A 15178-nucleotide genomic window follows, 5' to 3' on the forward strand; every position below is an offset into this window, starting at 1 on the left:
TCGGGAGCTGTACACTAGTTGGTTCAAGCTGGTGATTTGAGTAGTGCCTTTGGGCTGAGCTGAGTGTCCCTGAGCTGATTTAAGTGTTTTTTAAGAAGAGCACCCGCCTGCACTCTCCAGCCCTTTCATTTCTGGGAGCCAAATATGTCTTCATTTCAAAGGATTTGGGGGTGGTTTTTTTCCACCCCAAAGCACAGGCAGTTTGGTTTTTTTCCTGATGATGTAATATTTTAGAGGTCTGTGTTGAACCCATCTAGATGACGGAGACTACTCAAGTGAAATATCGGTTTGAACTTCCTTGTGTGGGGGAGAGTCGGGCTGCAATGCTGGGGGAGTTTTTTGTTTTGTTTCATTTTGGTGGCTTTTTTTAACGTGAATTCGGCACCATTCATGAGCAGAAATTTGACAACCCTGTAGCTCAGCTTTTATCGACAAAACCAGCACAACACCAACGGCAGCAATGCAGCCTTCCCTCGTTCAGGGTCCACCTGGACCCTGCAGGGACCTCTTCTAAGCACCAAAGAGTTCTGCTTATGGGATCCCCTGATGCGCCCCTTCTGGGGAGGAATATTTATGCCAGCAGTTGTGGAAAAGAGTGTGTCTTGGGGTAGCTGAGTGGGAGGCTATGAAAGGCCCAATGTAACTAAGTGTATTTGGTCCCACACTGAGGTGGATGTGTCTATTTTTGTCATTTGGGAGTGCACAGCCCCACTTTCCCCTCCCCTGGCCCCTTGAGGTAGGGTGTTTGTCTTACTACGGATGGTTCACATAACACCAGACCTTGGGGAGGGCCCAGCACTCCTCCCTCTACCCCCAAACCTCCCACACACAATCACACAGCTGTAGCAACAGTTTGACAGCCCAGTTCTCTCTGTGTCCCTGCCCTGGGCTGGGAAGGCCTCTCTGAAAAGGACCCATGCAAGATGCGGGGAAGATTTATAAGGCTAATGAAAGATTTTTCTCCTGTCAAGTTGCTGAACCTCAGGCCCCAGCTGCACTAAAAGCTGTCATATGGGGAAACAGCAAACAAAATGCCCCTCTCCATCCAAGGAGAGCTATGCCTGGCCATGGCAGGGATTGATTACTCAAGGGTCAGAGGCCGAGACACTGCCGGGTTCTGGAATAACACTGCAGTGGGGAGGAAACGGCCCTGTTGCTTTTGTTGAGTTTGGCCTGAGTTTCTTAGGCTTGCGCTCCCAGCAGCTTCCCAGACTTCAACAGGAGCAGCTAGAAGTGCAGCTGTGCAAAACCTCCCAGTGGCCTGGTGGCTTTTAATGCCACATTTGTCTGTCAGGTCCTTCAGTTGAGAGAGCAGGTGTAACTGCACCATGCAGCTGGGCTTCCACTGTCCTTGTGTGGTCCACAGTGTCCCGTGGCTCTGCAGCGCCATGCTGAGATGCAGGATCAGGCAGCATGATGTGAGTGAGTGAATGTGGGTGTCAATTTTGTGGCTTGTTCATGTAGGGAAAAGTGGAGTTTTGTCTTGAAAGCGGAGGAGGGAAGCAGCAGGTCACCCCAAGGTGTTGTCACAGACCCAGTGATGCCTCCAAAGGGCGATGGGGTCCATATCCAAAGCCCCTGCTGAATTACGAAGCGATCCAAGCCCAGAGCTTAGACACTGCAGACTGGCTCAGTGAAATCCTAGGTAGCTGGAAGGCTCTCTGAAGCAGAAGTGAATGGCAGCCACCACCAGACTAAAGACTTGTCAGTTGGTGGCACGTGGTGTTGTGCGGCATGAAGTGGCAGAATTGTCTCCTTGCCACTTTTGCTGCCAGTCCTCTCCCTGCTGCCTCTTTGAGCCTTCTCCCCAGATCTTTGTGGGGCTGGCAGCTTTCACAGCTCACGTAGCCCTTGGAGCAAGCACAAAGATCCTATTAGGAAGTGTCAAGTTGTTGCAGAGTCGTCCATAGCTCTAAAATGAAGGATCTCTGAACTGAGGGAAATAAAACTGAGTTCCACACCTGCAGAGGCTGTTTGTGGAGGTTGCAGGTGTGGGCTGGGGTAGGGAATGCATCTTTTTCATTGTCAGGACTTCATCACCTGCCTTCTCCCCAGAACTGGGCAGAAGCTTGCAGGCTGGCTGTGTTCCCCTGCAGTTGGCTAGAGTCAGGGACTGTTCAGACCCTTTGCATGGAAGATCCCAGAGAGGATTTGTGCACTCACCCAGCTGAGATCTGGGGAGGGCGGCTTCCACTTTTGAGCTTGGTGCTAGCTCGTGCTGCTCAATGTGACTGTTCCCGGCAGCAGGCAGGCAGAACTGCACCATGAGGAGCAGGGGGTTCAGCTTCTCATCTGGTAGCTTTAATCACCAGACCTGCTCTAGGACAACCTGTCTGTCCCTCCAACTCTCCAAGGAAGCTGGAAGAGATGGTGCAACAGTATCTCCTGCTCACATCTCTCTCTTTATCCCAAACTGCCAAACCCTAGTGTTGCCCATCACAAATGCAGCCAGTTCCAGGGGAAAAGGATGATGGCCTTCAACAGTGCTCTGTACAGCAGTTCAGGGTAAGACTACAGTGCTGAAGTTGCAGCTCCTGGGGTGTGGGCCAGCAGACTGTATCCGCCTGGCCCAGCAGTGATTTGGGTTTGATGCTCTATGCTGTCTTGAGTAGCCAGGGTTTTTGTTCTGCCTCTCATCAAAGGCAGGGGGTGATATTATGCAGTGTTCCCGAGGGGCTTTGAAGTACGCAAAGGCAGGGGAAGAAGGTGGAGATAGGATGCCACATAGGAGTGGATGGAACCCAAGCGAGAAGTGGCTGGATCCACGCAATTTCCCTTGGGACACTGCCAGGTGGAAGCAAGGTTGCCCTCCTGCCAGGAGCTGGGCAAGAAAGCTCTATTTGTGTGCTGGAGCACATCCTTTCCTGGCCTGCTGGATGGCTGGTAGCCAGCTGTGTAGAAAGGAGGGGTGTGCTAGGGCTGTCGAGCACCCATGTCCCTGTGTACCACAGGTCTGCTCTTTCCTCAATTTTCTGGCACACTGCAGCCTGAAGCTGTACATTCACGGAGACCTGTACTAAATCGGTTGGGGTCTGAAGAGCCTTTTCTGTGGGGTGGTCTGCATGGTTAATTTACTGCAAAGTAAGATAGGATGCAACTTTACTACATGGTAGCCACTCTGCCCTGCCTGGCTGGGGGGATGTTGTTAGCACACCTGGAGATTACCTTTGTGTGAGGCAACTTATTTCACTTGGAAAGGAGCTAGCTCTCTCACGGTTTCTGCATGCTGGGATCACCACTGAGCAAGCTAGTGCAGAGTAGCTAGTACGCTGAGAGCTCACTTACTAGCTAGCTACTCAGTCCTGTGTAGACCTAACCTAGCTGTGCATCTAACAGTTGTAGGAATATGACCTCCAGTGCCTTTGGGTTAACCCTAGCATTACCTTCAGCCCATCGCATCTTGAAGTTGCCATCTGTAATACTGAGCCTGAAGGCTGACTCGCTCTGGTTTCTTTTCTAGATTCTGGGTACCTGTTCAGCGGAAGCCGCCCAGCATCTCTAACCTCGCAGTCCAAAGAGTCCCCTGCATCAGGTAAGAAGTGGAGGGTTTTGTTTTATTCCAAGGTAAGCATCTTCCCCCAGGCTTTGAAATGACCTGACAGTGCTAGGTTAATTCAATGTTTCCTCCTCCTCCTGCTCTTTCCCCCCTGCCCATTTTCCTGTGTGTTTGTTCACAGTACTGCTGGGGCCCCATTGAGCAAAGGGTGTATTTGCATACTCCAGCTTCAGAGAGCTTGCAGTTAAATAGGCAAAGCAAAGGAAGGATGGTTGTCCCCATTCTGTAGCCAGGGCATGGGGAGGTTCAGCATTACAGCACGTGCAGCAGGGGAAACCCCTGAAACAGCATTTTCCAGCACAAAGCCATCCTTCCAGTAGTCTGCACTGGCTGTAATACTCTGCTCTGCAAGTGAGTGGAGGGGTTTGGGGTCATAATAGCTTCCTGCTCACTGTTTTCCTTAACCTGCGCATCTCCAGGTGCCTCTGCAGCATACAGGCTTCACCGTATCTAGCTTAAAATTCATTCTTACTCTGCCCACCTTATGTTGGCTTTGGGGTTTCCTTATATAGTGATGTAGTAGCAACACTGCTGCTTGGGAGTCCTCGGTGTAGCTTCATAAAACCTTAAGGACGAGTTTTGGAAGATGTATCCAATTGGACCTTAAAATGGAGCAAGACTTCTTTTCAAAGTCTGGAGGTACTGCTGGGGAAAGGTGCAATCTTCAGATATTTGCCAGGGCAGCTTCCCGCGGACTTCTTATGTGCATCATTCAGGGTTGCTATTCAGCCTGACTTGGAAGGACGCACCTCTAAGACTAAGAGTCAAGTGACCGACCTCTACTGAGGCCAGACAGCAGGGGTGCCCATTGCACTCATTTTGTGGCCCGCTGGGATCTGCTGAGATCTCTGTTGCTTGGGCTGTTACCTGCACCACACATCCAATTTGTAATTGGCAGGTGTCTAGGGCCTGCATTCCACAAACCAGCAAGGACTGCAAATGCTGAAGTGCTAGACAAGCTTTAAAGGCTAGCAATCTCTTATCAGTTGTTTAGACTCTCTACTTTCTGTAACTTTTGTCTGCTGCACCTGTTTGCTCCTTCATCTTGCTGCTGCCCTGTCTGTCGCACTCTTGACCCCAAACGGAACTTCTGACCTTGTCTGGATCTCTTGCCTTTGTAACCAGTTTGAGTTGCCCACATATATTAACTGATGAAAATGTAGCCAGGTCTAAGTGAATGCTGACCTCCCACCTCTCCCCAGTTTCCTGGTTCTCACCTCAAACAAACAGTCTTTAAAAGTACTTGCCCAAATCCCCCACGTAAAAGCAAATGGTGCAAACACACTGCTGCATGAATCCATTAAGAAGACAGACAGACAGGTTCCTGGCCTCCTCCTGATAAACTTGTCTTTTGTCTGTGGTCATATTCCCTACCCCAGACCTATCCCACCACTCTACCAGTGTAAATCACGATGTGATGCTGTTCTGGAGTTCAAGCCCCAAATCTGCTCGGGTGGCTTCTGTGCGCTGGGAGTAGCTGGTGTGTGCCTTGAGGGCACTTTCACAGATATACGAGTCTAGGAGTGTGGTTAGTCAATCAGTCCATGTAAAAGTACATTGGAAGGATATGTATATATTTGTCCATCTGCGTGGGAATGGGGAAGAAGAACTTGGAAAGTCCCTGTAATAAGATCATACAGGTCATTAGATCTGGGGCTGGGTTTGAACAAGCAGAGTGATGTTTTCCCTGCGGGCTGTGTTGGCGTACACGAGAATGGGGGAATGCGAGTGGGTCCAGCCCCACCTTGGGTGTGTGAAGGAAACAGCTCAGTGAACACAGAGCTGATTTCCTGGTCTTTTGGGCAGTGGCAAATTTTAAATGGTCTCCGTTTGCCTTGAGTAAAGTCCTGGGTCTTAGCCCAAAAAAAGAAGTGGCACAGATTTAACTGAACTGTTTTTTGGTGGGGGGGAGGGGGGATTTCTTTTAATTAAAACTTAACGCTGCATGACAGATGCACTGAGGCCTTCAGGGTTAACAGAAGCTGTCACCTAGGGCTGGAGTGTTTGCCCACTTGCCCTTGCAAAGACAGAAGCTTTGGTCTCCCACCCAAATGGATTGTAGAGACCCTCGGGAAAGGAACAGTTGAATTCTGCCATCAGCTATACAATACATGCACCCATATGAGTAGAGAATCATATACGTGAGGGCTCCTGGAAGTGGTCTTGGTCACCTCCGCACCTTCCCCTTGCAGACTGCTCAGAGACCACAGACACTTTATGCTCCAGCCTAAATGCTCTCTCTTACCACCTCTGGTGTGTCTCCATAACAGAGTACTTCTCCCTCCTCTCTGGAAGCTGTGCCCCATCCCGCATCCCATCTCCAGCGCCGTCCGTGGCTGGGTCCGTCACCTCCAGCTCGGGCTCCTTGCGCTTCCGCCGGCCGCTCATCAGCCCTGCCCGCCTGAACCTGAAAGGACAGAAGCTGCTGCTTTTTCCATCCCAGCCCGATGCCCTGCACACCCCGACCAGTTCGGATGACCACACCCACTCGGACAACAACATTTTTGCCAGCGAGCTGTCCCCATTCGCAAAGAAGAACCTTGGTGACCGGAGTAGGCAAGGTACATTCAAGGTTACGGTGGGCCAGCTCAGTAAATGAATGGGAAAGCATCCAGGGAAACCTAGTCTTTTGGGCTGTTTAACAGCAAGACTGATGATTGAAATCAGTCATCCATTTTGGCCTTAAGGAGACACTACTGCTCAGAACTGTTTTCTTTTCAAGTAGAGGGGAAACAGAGTTCCTATCCCTATATAAGACCCCAGTATTTTTTCAAAATGAGGAGCATTAACTCCATTGTCTTGACCACATTCTTGTTTGGAATATGTATATACTGCTTTCCTAAATTGGCCCATTCCTTCCCAGTTATGATTTTATTATTGTGGTTTACACTGAAGTGCAACAGTGGACAGGACAGAAACAGATGCAGTTAGTGCCCCAGAGACCACTGGGATTCACCCTTTTTATTTTTTGCACTTCCAGTCCTAAATGCTTGTGCAACTCTTTAATTGTGCAGTTTCACCATCCGTTTCCAGCGCTGAGCTTGGAACTTGTGTTGCACCCGTCTCCTCTTGTGTCTCAACTGCTCAGCATTCGATTTCTTCTCTCCTCACAGATCTGAGGCTGGTCATGGAAAAAGGAAGCTTTTGCAGCGATAACTCCATCAAAAAAGAGGATAATTCATCACATTCATCCAACTGCGTGGTAGACACGACTACCAAGGGGGAAGAGCTGGCAGGTTGGAGAGGTGGGTGCCAGGTTTGCATGCACTCCCTCCACGGGTGTGTAAGACCAGCCTCATCGGGTCTGTATGATTTCCTCAGTTTCAGACAAACATCATTAGCAGAACGGGGATTAGGACACGGGTGTCCTGGCTGCGCTGTGTCTTCACTGACCCACCCTTTTTCTTTAGCTTCTCTAAGAAACTCAAAGCTCTGGTGTTAGAGCGAGGAGGGGAACGGTGGGGGAAATGAGGAGCACACTGGGAAAGAACAAGGGAGAGAAGTCGCAACAGAAATCCTTCCTGCAACTTCTGCTCCTTATCAAAATGTTGGGCAAGGAGAGAGAAGCTTCAGTTCATCATCGTTAATTTAATCAAATTTCATAATCCCTCCTTGTCATCCCCTTTCTTTTTTTTTCCTTCTTTCTTTTCTCCTCCTCTTCCTCCAAGGTCGTTTCGGTAACTCTGTTATCCGAGGTCTTCTTGCTGTGAGCCTGACACTTAATGCTGTCTTCACATCAGCCTACCTCTACCAGAGTCTGCGCTGATCCACACCAAGCCCTCCTCTTCCTGGCTCACCCGCTTTCCAAGAGACTCTGAGAAGAATTCAACCACGGTTTTGTCTTAAGGCCGTGCCACTGGTGCATGCTGCTTTTCAACTGTTGTCCGCCAGGCTGCCACGACAGGAAACCAGGTATCTGCTCCTGCTGCCACCTCCGAGAAGAACATGTCTAAGAACTGGAGTAGGCAGGACTTGTAGCAATACCCAGCTCAAGGTGAGGGTGACCAAACAGCCCTTGCACCTTCTCTGCAAGGAACTGGTCTGGCATGAGTTTGAGAAGGTTTAAACTGCTTGGTTGGCTTTTTCTCAATTCGTCTCCCTACCACATTAACCAACCTCCTGCAGATGGTTTTGGTGACTTGAGGAAAATTACACAAATAAGCTGGAAAAGGGAGGTGGGTAAATGGCTGGTCCTGGGGTTTGGCTATTGAAACAGCTTCCCCAACCTAGCTTTCTTCATGGCTCCTAGTTTCTCTCTCTCTCTCTCTCTCGTGCTGTCCTGCTAGCTCCGTCTGTGTTCTTCTTAGGGTGGCCTGAGCCCACAGGTGACCTTAGCTGCTCTCTGATTTGCTACCCACAGCCTCTCAAGCCAGGTGCCATCCTGTGTGGCTGGCTCCCAGGATCTGTTTACCATGCCTTGCACAAACCGGCACAGTTGCTGCAGGGATGGGCAAACCCTTGCATGGACTTCCTTTCATGTTTGCATTAAAAAGGCAAAGCTCACGCACCCTTTGCCTTGCTGGGAGGCACCAGTTTTTCTGTAATGCGATTGTGCCCCACTGTTTTTGCATCGTACCTCAAGGGCTCCATCGTGCTGCTCTCGCTACCTGTGTGTTCACGGAGCAGAGGGCAGCACGGCTCATTCTTACTGTAGATCACATGCCTACTGCGAGGAGCTGCTCCAAGAAGTCCTGGACGTGCCTCGCTCTACCACCTTGCCGCCTCTTGGCAGGTGTGGGCTGGGGAGGAGGGGGTTTTCTGGGATGGCTTTGGTAATAATGATTTGTCTTCTGCTTAGCTCAACTCCCTAGTCTCAGCTAGAAATGCCAAACCTGCACTGACCCAGCTAAGCAAGCTGGGTGCCTCATGAAATCTGAAGGAGCTAGCCCCAGTTTTTAGTTTAGGGAGCCTTGGTTTTTGGGTGCCCAGCTTGAGATGCCTTGCTGGAACTCGGTTCTTCTTTTTCCCCAAAAGGCTCGTGCTCAGCACGGCCTGGGAGATGGGATGAACCAAGGAGTCAGGTTGAGCACCGAAAATCACTGCTCAGGTCTGGAAATGTGTGAATTCCTACATCCCCAGCCATGGGAGTGGGTGGGGGGCCCTAGAGGGGAAACTCAACTGCTTTGCCTTGAACGTGTCCTAAAGGGAGACTTGGCTGATGCTGGGGCTGAGGTCCTGGAGCATGCCTGGGCTCCCTTGGGAATATTCTGCTGCCCTTCTCTCTCTCTCTCTGGCCTTTGTCTTAAATCCTCCTGTCCCTCCCTATCTTTCACTGCTGAGCTGTTGCAATGTGCTGGCGGTTTCCTCTCCCCACACCCTGGTCCAGTCTCCCTCAAGCGTTCCTCCTCAACACACACTGCCTGTCTGCGGGTGATGAGACCCTTCCCCACTCATCTGGATTCCCACCTCATGGGCTTTCCAATCTCCGCGTTTCTTGTATGATGCTCATAGAGCTGGCACGGCCTCACTTGGCCAATAAAGTAACAGTCTGGCGTGCTAATCGACATGCTGGAGACCAGGGCAAAAGGGGCTCTGTGGCTGGCAACTTGAAATCAGAAAAAGCAAATCCCTCTCTTTTTATATCTGAACTGTTCCTGCATTATCCCTGCGACCCCATTTGAAGCCGCCGTTACTGATGCTCACTGATGGCTGAAACCCTCTTGTTACTGCTTTCTCTGCTTCTCATTAAGAATCTGTGGACTCTGCACCTTTACACTACTCTCCTTTGGAGGTTTGACCCAAGGCTTTAAACCAGGGATTGCCTTTGGCGAGGCCTAAATTCAGAATAGCAATGGCATCAGAAATCGAAATAGTTGACCCTGCTTTCAGCTGATTTATTTACTCTTTGGAACTTGCATGATTTGGGTTAGGCCGCGACCTGGCTGTGGTGAGTTTTGGGTTGAACCGAGTGTGCGCACAGATAGGCAAGGAGCAGGTGGGCAATTCTATAAGCTTCTCCACAGAGCCATGCCATTGTATTTAATCCTGACTTGACTCAAGATACAGCATCCTCCTCATGGACTCGAGACTTTTTTTCTAGGGCACCCAGCTGACTTGCAAGCAGAGGCTATCCTGCCAGTGTGTCGGATGAGCCTTGGGTGTCTTTCCGATGGTGGCAGGCGTGCACTGTGACTTCACTTATGCAATTCACTCGTTTTTCTTCTCGCCCCGCAATCTGTGCTGCATTCGCTCGTGCTGCACCTAACATGTGGCTCCATTTACCCTGGCCTTTATTTGTCCTCACCAAACTGCAGTGCTGCTCCTGGCAGCAGCGGTGGCTCTTTAGCCTCCTACTCCCACCTCCCACACTTTTCTTCTTGTTTTGGCAATCCTTTAATTCCACTTCATTACGCTTCTGAGTTAGATGATGGTTCAGTTCCTGGCTGGGTATTTGTGTGATCTTGTCCAAAGTAATTTTTAAAGACTTTGGATTTTATTGCTTAAAAGGCAAACAACAAACCCTTTCAATCTGGTGCTAGAACACTCTTGAGTGGTGCTATCACTGATGCAAAGCCTTCACTTGTATTAATGCACGTGTGTATGAACTTATTGGGAGGGTTCCTTCATCTGAAAGATCTGAGCCCATGTTTGTCATTTTATTGTCAGCCTTAATCCAATTACCGGATGCTGTGTCCATTTTGCTGCTGTTCCTCTATAATGCTGGTTTGGAGGAATCAAAGAATCTGGTTCCTCAATAAGATTCCTTGTATGCGAATGGCTGGTGACATTGGGTTTAATACAATACTGTTCAGGGCAGGAATTTTATTTTTCTATATTTTTTTTTTTCTGCTGTAAAATCCTTGGGTGGGGGGGGGGAAGTAACATTTCTGTACACTAAAGATTTGAGCTTTACTTAATTTCAAGGAGGGTTATGGGGTGGGATGCATTTTTGTCTCCAAAACTCCCCCATCCCACAGCCTCCCTTAGAGGCACATGTACTTTGTCTGTGTGCTGGGGTTTATTATGCATGTCCTAAGACTCTGTAGAGACTCCCTATTGTTATGCTTGTTCTGAACTAAGAGGCTCTTAGACTCCAAATGCTGCATTTCCAGAGTCTGGCTATATTAATGGATGCAGTAGGTATTTCTTGAGGAGGAGAGAACTTGGAAAGAAAAGACACTGATCTATGACAGTAACCAAATCTTGTGTCATCTTGGTTACTTTGAATAAGGGCTGAAGTTGCCTGTTGGTTTCCCTGAGCCAAACGCACTGAGTACCACCTGCCTGCTCAGAAGGGTTTGGCTGCTGAATATTGCAATCCCACACTCCTTTCCTGGGTGACAGGAGCATCATGAAATACTGTTGAACCAGCTGGGGTTCCCTACAGTGAAACAGCTGGCAGGAGGATTGTTCCACATCTGGATGCTCCTGTAGTCTCCAGCCATCATTCCTGGAAATAACCACAGTCTTAACCTCTATCCTGGATGTCTGTAAGTAGGTTAGAAAGGGCCAGTTTGGCCAGTGCAATGAAACTTTCTCCAACATTGCCTCCAGATGTGATTGTCAGGGTGGGGGTGGGGGTATTGGGGAAGGGGATGGGTACCTGCTGATAGTGTTGGGGGGAGGGGGGAGACGACAATAATGAGGAGTCCTAAACCTCATCCCCTACTAAAGAAATGTTGTATGTTCCATGTATGCTTGTTTTGGGCTCTGAACTCTGTACAGTTGCGTTACTTTGTGCTCCAGCTGAGGGGGCAAAAACTGTCCCCAGGAAGTTTTTAGTTCATGCTCTGTGTTTAAAGAGGATTATTTTTCTTTAGAAAATAAAAAAGCAAAAAAATTGAAATTTTAAATCTCACTTTTGTGCGTCTCTTCTTTGAATGTTCAGTGCTTACCAGGAAGGCTGCAATATTCCTGCCTCTCCCTAGAGCCTCATGAGTAAAACGTCTTCTCTTCACACTTACAAAGCTAAGCTGATTTTTAGCAGACAGCGCGTGGCCAGACCGGTTTCCCCCACACAATGGTTCAGCTGCATCCTGTAGCCTCATCCTGAATGGACCCAACTGTGGGATGAGTGGGGAAATTTGGCTTCAGCTATTTGATTCTCCTGCCAAAAGCAGCACCCATTGTGACTTTGGATTTTGCAATGTTAACCTGTGTTTGTTAGAAACTACCCTGGGACTCTTCAGTACATTCCCTATCACCCACTGAACAGCTACCAAGCTAGCGACAACTAGCTCACTCGAACGACAGCAGCAGTAAGTAGTGAAGGACAGTACCGAGTGCCCGTTACCATTAGTTGACCCATCTAGATCCTTCTCCATGTTCCTCTAAACACAGGAGGGACATTCAGTAGCACCGGAGATGCAAGCTGGAATGCATGCTAAATAAATAAAGGGCTTAGCCCCTAAGTAGTTTCTTACTGGCAGCCTGTGTCCATCAAACAAGCTTTATATTTTTCAACCCTTTCTTTAGCATTTGGAACTTGTGCTGCCTGTCTCTGAGAAATAAGGATGCCTATTATGGAGAGCTTGTTACCTTCTTGCCCTTAGCTATTTATTCTCATTGTCATCTCCCACCTCCAGAGGTAAGCAGACAGTCTGTATAGCTAGCTGGGATGCGCCAGACACACTGGGTTTGCCTGAGCAAAACAGAAAGCCGCTTGACCATGTTTAATATTAGACTTGGGGGGAAAAGTACACTCTGTCCTAAGCATTGAGGACAGTGGGGTTTAAGCTTCTGATAGAGCCTGATAACTTTCTAAAAACTGGATAGATGCAATAAGCATGAGTTTCATGGGGAAGTGCTTTATATAATCTTTCGATTTGAACGTATTCATTTTACAGAGACACTAGTTTTCAAATGTTTCATTTACTCCCAATTTTTCTCTGTGTAGAAGGACAATCTTTATTTGTAGCCCTCCAGCTGCTGAAAGGGAAATTAGTTTCCTTCCATTAACTGTTAGCTAAATCCAGCTGCACCTCTCCAGAGACCTTGCCTTTAAATCACCCCGAGGAAGCAACCCTTGGTACGTGTAGCACCTAGCGTGCAGGTGCCCTCATCTCAGCTCAGCCTTCTAAGCGGTGTAGTCCTCCCAGTAATTCTTTACTATATTTTACCATTTCCTAGGCATAGGTAGGTAGAGTGAGAGATTTGAGGCACCAAATACAGACGCTTGGGTCCAGATCCTGTAATCCTCGCACACACAAACAAGCCAGTTCACTTGCCTGACAAGCCTCTAAACTCGTCACATGCTGTGCACACTCACCCAGTGTCAAGGTGGTCCAGTTATGTCGGTTGTCTTCTGACGTATTCACAACTGGCATTCATGCACTTGTTTTCTTCTGCAGTGGGTAATGGGTGATAGCTATGCCAAGGCTTTGCTCGTATTTGTCAGGTAAACGTACGTTGTTTTTGTTGCTTTGAGTTTGTGTCTTCATTTTATAGCATGAATGAGAATGTGGGAGATCCGGCAGACTGGAGCAGGGCTGCTTGCTCGAAGGTAGTTGTTGAAGGCTGTCAGGTGTCCAGGTTGTAGCCGTATTGGTCTAGAGGCAACAGGAATCAGAACTCGTGGTAGAGGTGATTATCTGTTGTTGGACCAACTAGATTTTTGCAAAAATAAATGTTTGCAAAAATCTAGTTGGTCTAATAAAAGAGATCACCTCTACCACGAGTTCCATCTTTTATTAGACCAACCAGATTTTTTGCAAAAAACATTTGCAAAAATCTAGTTATTAAAGGCTGACGTTTTTCTCCTTTTATTCTCTTGCTGGTCTTTTGCTTTGTTCAAGTGTGCTGCTAGCTTGTCCTGGTGCTGGGTGATTGTGTTCTGCTCTGAAATACACCTGGAAAATTTATTTTTTTGCCTTGAAACAGGGGACACTATTTTGCAGAAACTACCTCTTTATTTCTTTTCAGTGTGGGAAACTTTTGTTCTGTTGTCAGTTTTATCTGTAGTGTCCCCCCCCCCCCCCCCCCGGATGTAATGCTGTTATTTACTGGATTCCTTCTCCTAGGTTGATTTTGAAATGTAGCCCTAGCACAGTCAAAGTTAAATGGAAAACACCTATTTTATTCTCCCTGTAACGAGACTTTCTTCTCGGCTGAAGTTCATGACACGTGGGAGCGAGAATAATGAAGATGGGGGAAAATACAGGTACAGTGAGGGTAAAGAAGTTAAGGGCTTACCCAGGGAGTCAGTAGGAGAATTCAGGAGTAATTGTACTGACACCTAGTCTAGCAACCAGGTGATACTATACTGGAGAGGGATAGAGGTTTTTCACTTCATCCATTTCATTTATCGTACCCTGGGCACTAAGGTATGTTCTTTGCTGTTGCCAGCTCTGCTGGCCTTTATCACAAGCCTCATTTCCTGGAGTCAAGCGAATCTCTGAAAACTGTGGTTATGGGGACAAGCTTAAAAATGTGAACCATGCAGTTCTAAGGCTCATAAAGACCAAAAGACGAGAAGAGAGCCCCACATTATCTTTAAGACAAGCCCTTTTCTTTTAAAAAGTAATTAAAATACAAAAAAATTTTAAAAAAAAAAGGCCTGGGGTGTTTTTAATGGGGTTTTTTTTCAGTGCTTGAGAGTTCATAATTCTGCATCCTTGTTTGAATTTTCTTTCCCTGGCCCATAATTACACATTTGAAAAGCTTTTTTTTTTTTTAAAAAAAGACTTTAATTCTCCCCTTAACATGCACATTTTTCGTTTCAAATACTGTCAGGCATTGCTGGAATCTGGATATACCCATTGAACATGGCAGACCCATTTTAGTGATCTAGTCTCATTTCCCTGAGCAAAGACTTGAATACTGTATCACTCGGTTGCTTTTGGGGATGAATCTGACTGTCATAAATAACCCCTACCTGCTTACAAACCTCCCTCAATAAAAATGGATTCAGATGTGAACTACCAGCTCAATGGTGATATTTCATTCCCAATGCTTTTAACATTTCTGCTCCTGCTGGGAAATGTCCGGTGGGAATTTTCAGTCTCTGGCTCTAAAAATGCCCAAGAGGTAGGTAATTTGAATTAGATGTGGCCTGGCAGCTTTGTATGACCACTGGCATCGAGCTATTGCTGTTTGTGATCGAAGTGCAGCAGACTGACGCTCAAATCCCAACTCTTTCTTTCTGTCTCCTACTTATATCAAATGTTTCTGCAAAAAAGGCCCCCATGCTTTCAAGTCAAACAAGACCTGTTGGCTTCTTTTAAAGGTGAATGGTAATCAAAGGAGCAGGCTTTAAAGGAGGAAGTTGTTTTTTATTAAATTAATGGCAAAGGCAAGTTATGTGTTGACTTATAATCATGACATCCTTGGTGATGGTGTTGGGGGGTGGTTTTGAAGCCGGTACCATGGCACCTGGACATGTGTAACATGCTAGTGAAGGGTTCCAGTGGCATCAGGGCTTCAGATACTTGCTCCTGAAAAAAATCAGATGCAAAACCATGTATTTAAAAAGTCTATTAAAAGAGTTTGTTGTTCAATCCTTTCAAGAATGCTTAACGTGCAAAGCAGTGTGCATCTAGGATCAAGGGTGGTCAGCACCATCCTTTTCTAGCTGTGTTGCAACTCCAGTATTTTTCAAAGCATGTGAGTTGTAGAGCTGAGACTGCTGAAAGCCAGACTTACGCTGTGCAAGATGCCATCCAGCACAGAGCAAACAGCCCCTGG

At 47.7% G+C, this 15178-nt stretch overlaps 1 protein-coding gene across 2 annotated transcripts in view; it reads left to right on the top strand.

Moving 5' to 3' along the window:
- Positions 1 to 11092, top strand: part of TMEM201 (transmembrane protein 201) — a 46150-nt gene extending 35058 nt beyond the window's left edge. For both annotated transcript variants that reach the window (XM_090023671.1, XM_090023670.1), the window contains exons 8-11: positions 3461 to 3532; positions 5827 to 6117; positions 6670 to 6801; positions 7225 to 11092. In XM_090023671.1, the coding sequence (XP_089879797.1) occupies positions 3461 to 3532; positions 5827 to 6117; positions 6670 to 6801; positions 7225 to 7322 (593 nt within the window). In that variant the 3' untranslated portion in view covers positions 7323 to 11092. The remainder of the gene's footprint in view (positions 1 to 3460; positions 3533 to 5826; positions 6118 to 6669; positions 6802 to 7224) is intronic.
- Positions 11093 to 15178: the final 4086 nt, after the last annotated feature.

The sequence above is a fragment of the Crocodylus siamensis genome, chromosome 12 (assembly GCF_052110815.1).
Source record: "Crocodylus siamensis isolate JL-2025a chromosome 12, ASM5211081v1, whole genome shotgun sequence".
NCBI lineage: Eukaryota > Metazoa > Chordata > Crocodylia > Crocodylidae > Crocodylus > Crocodylus siamensis.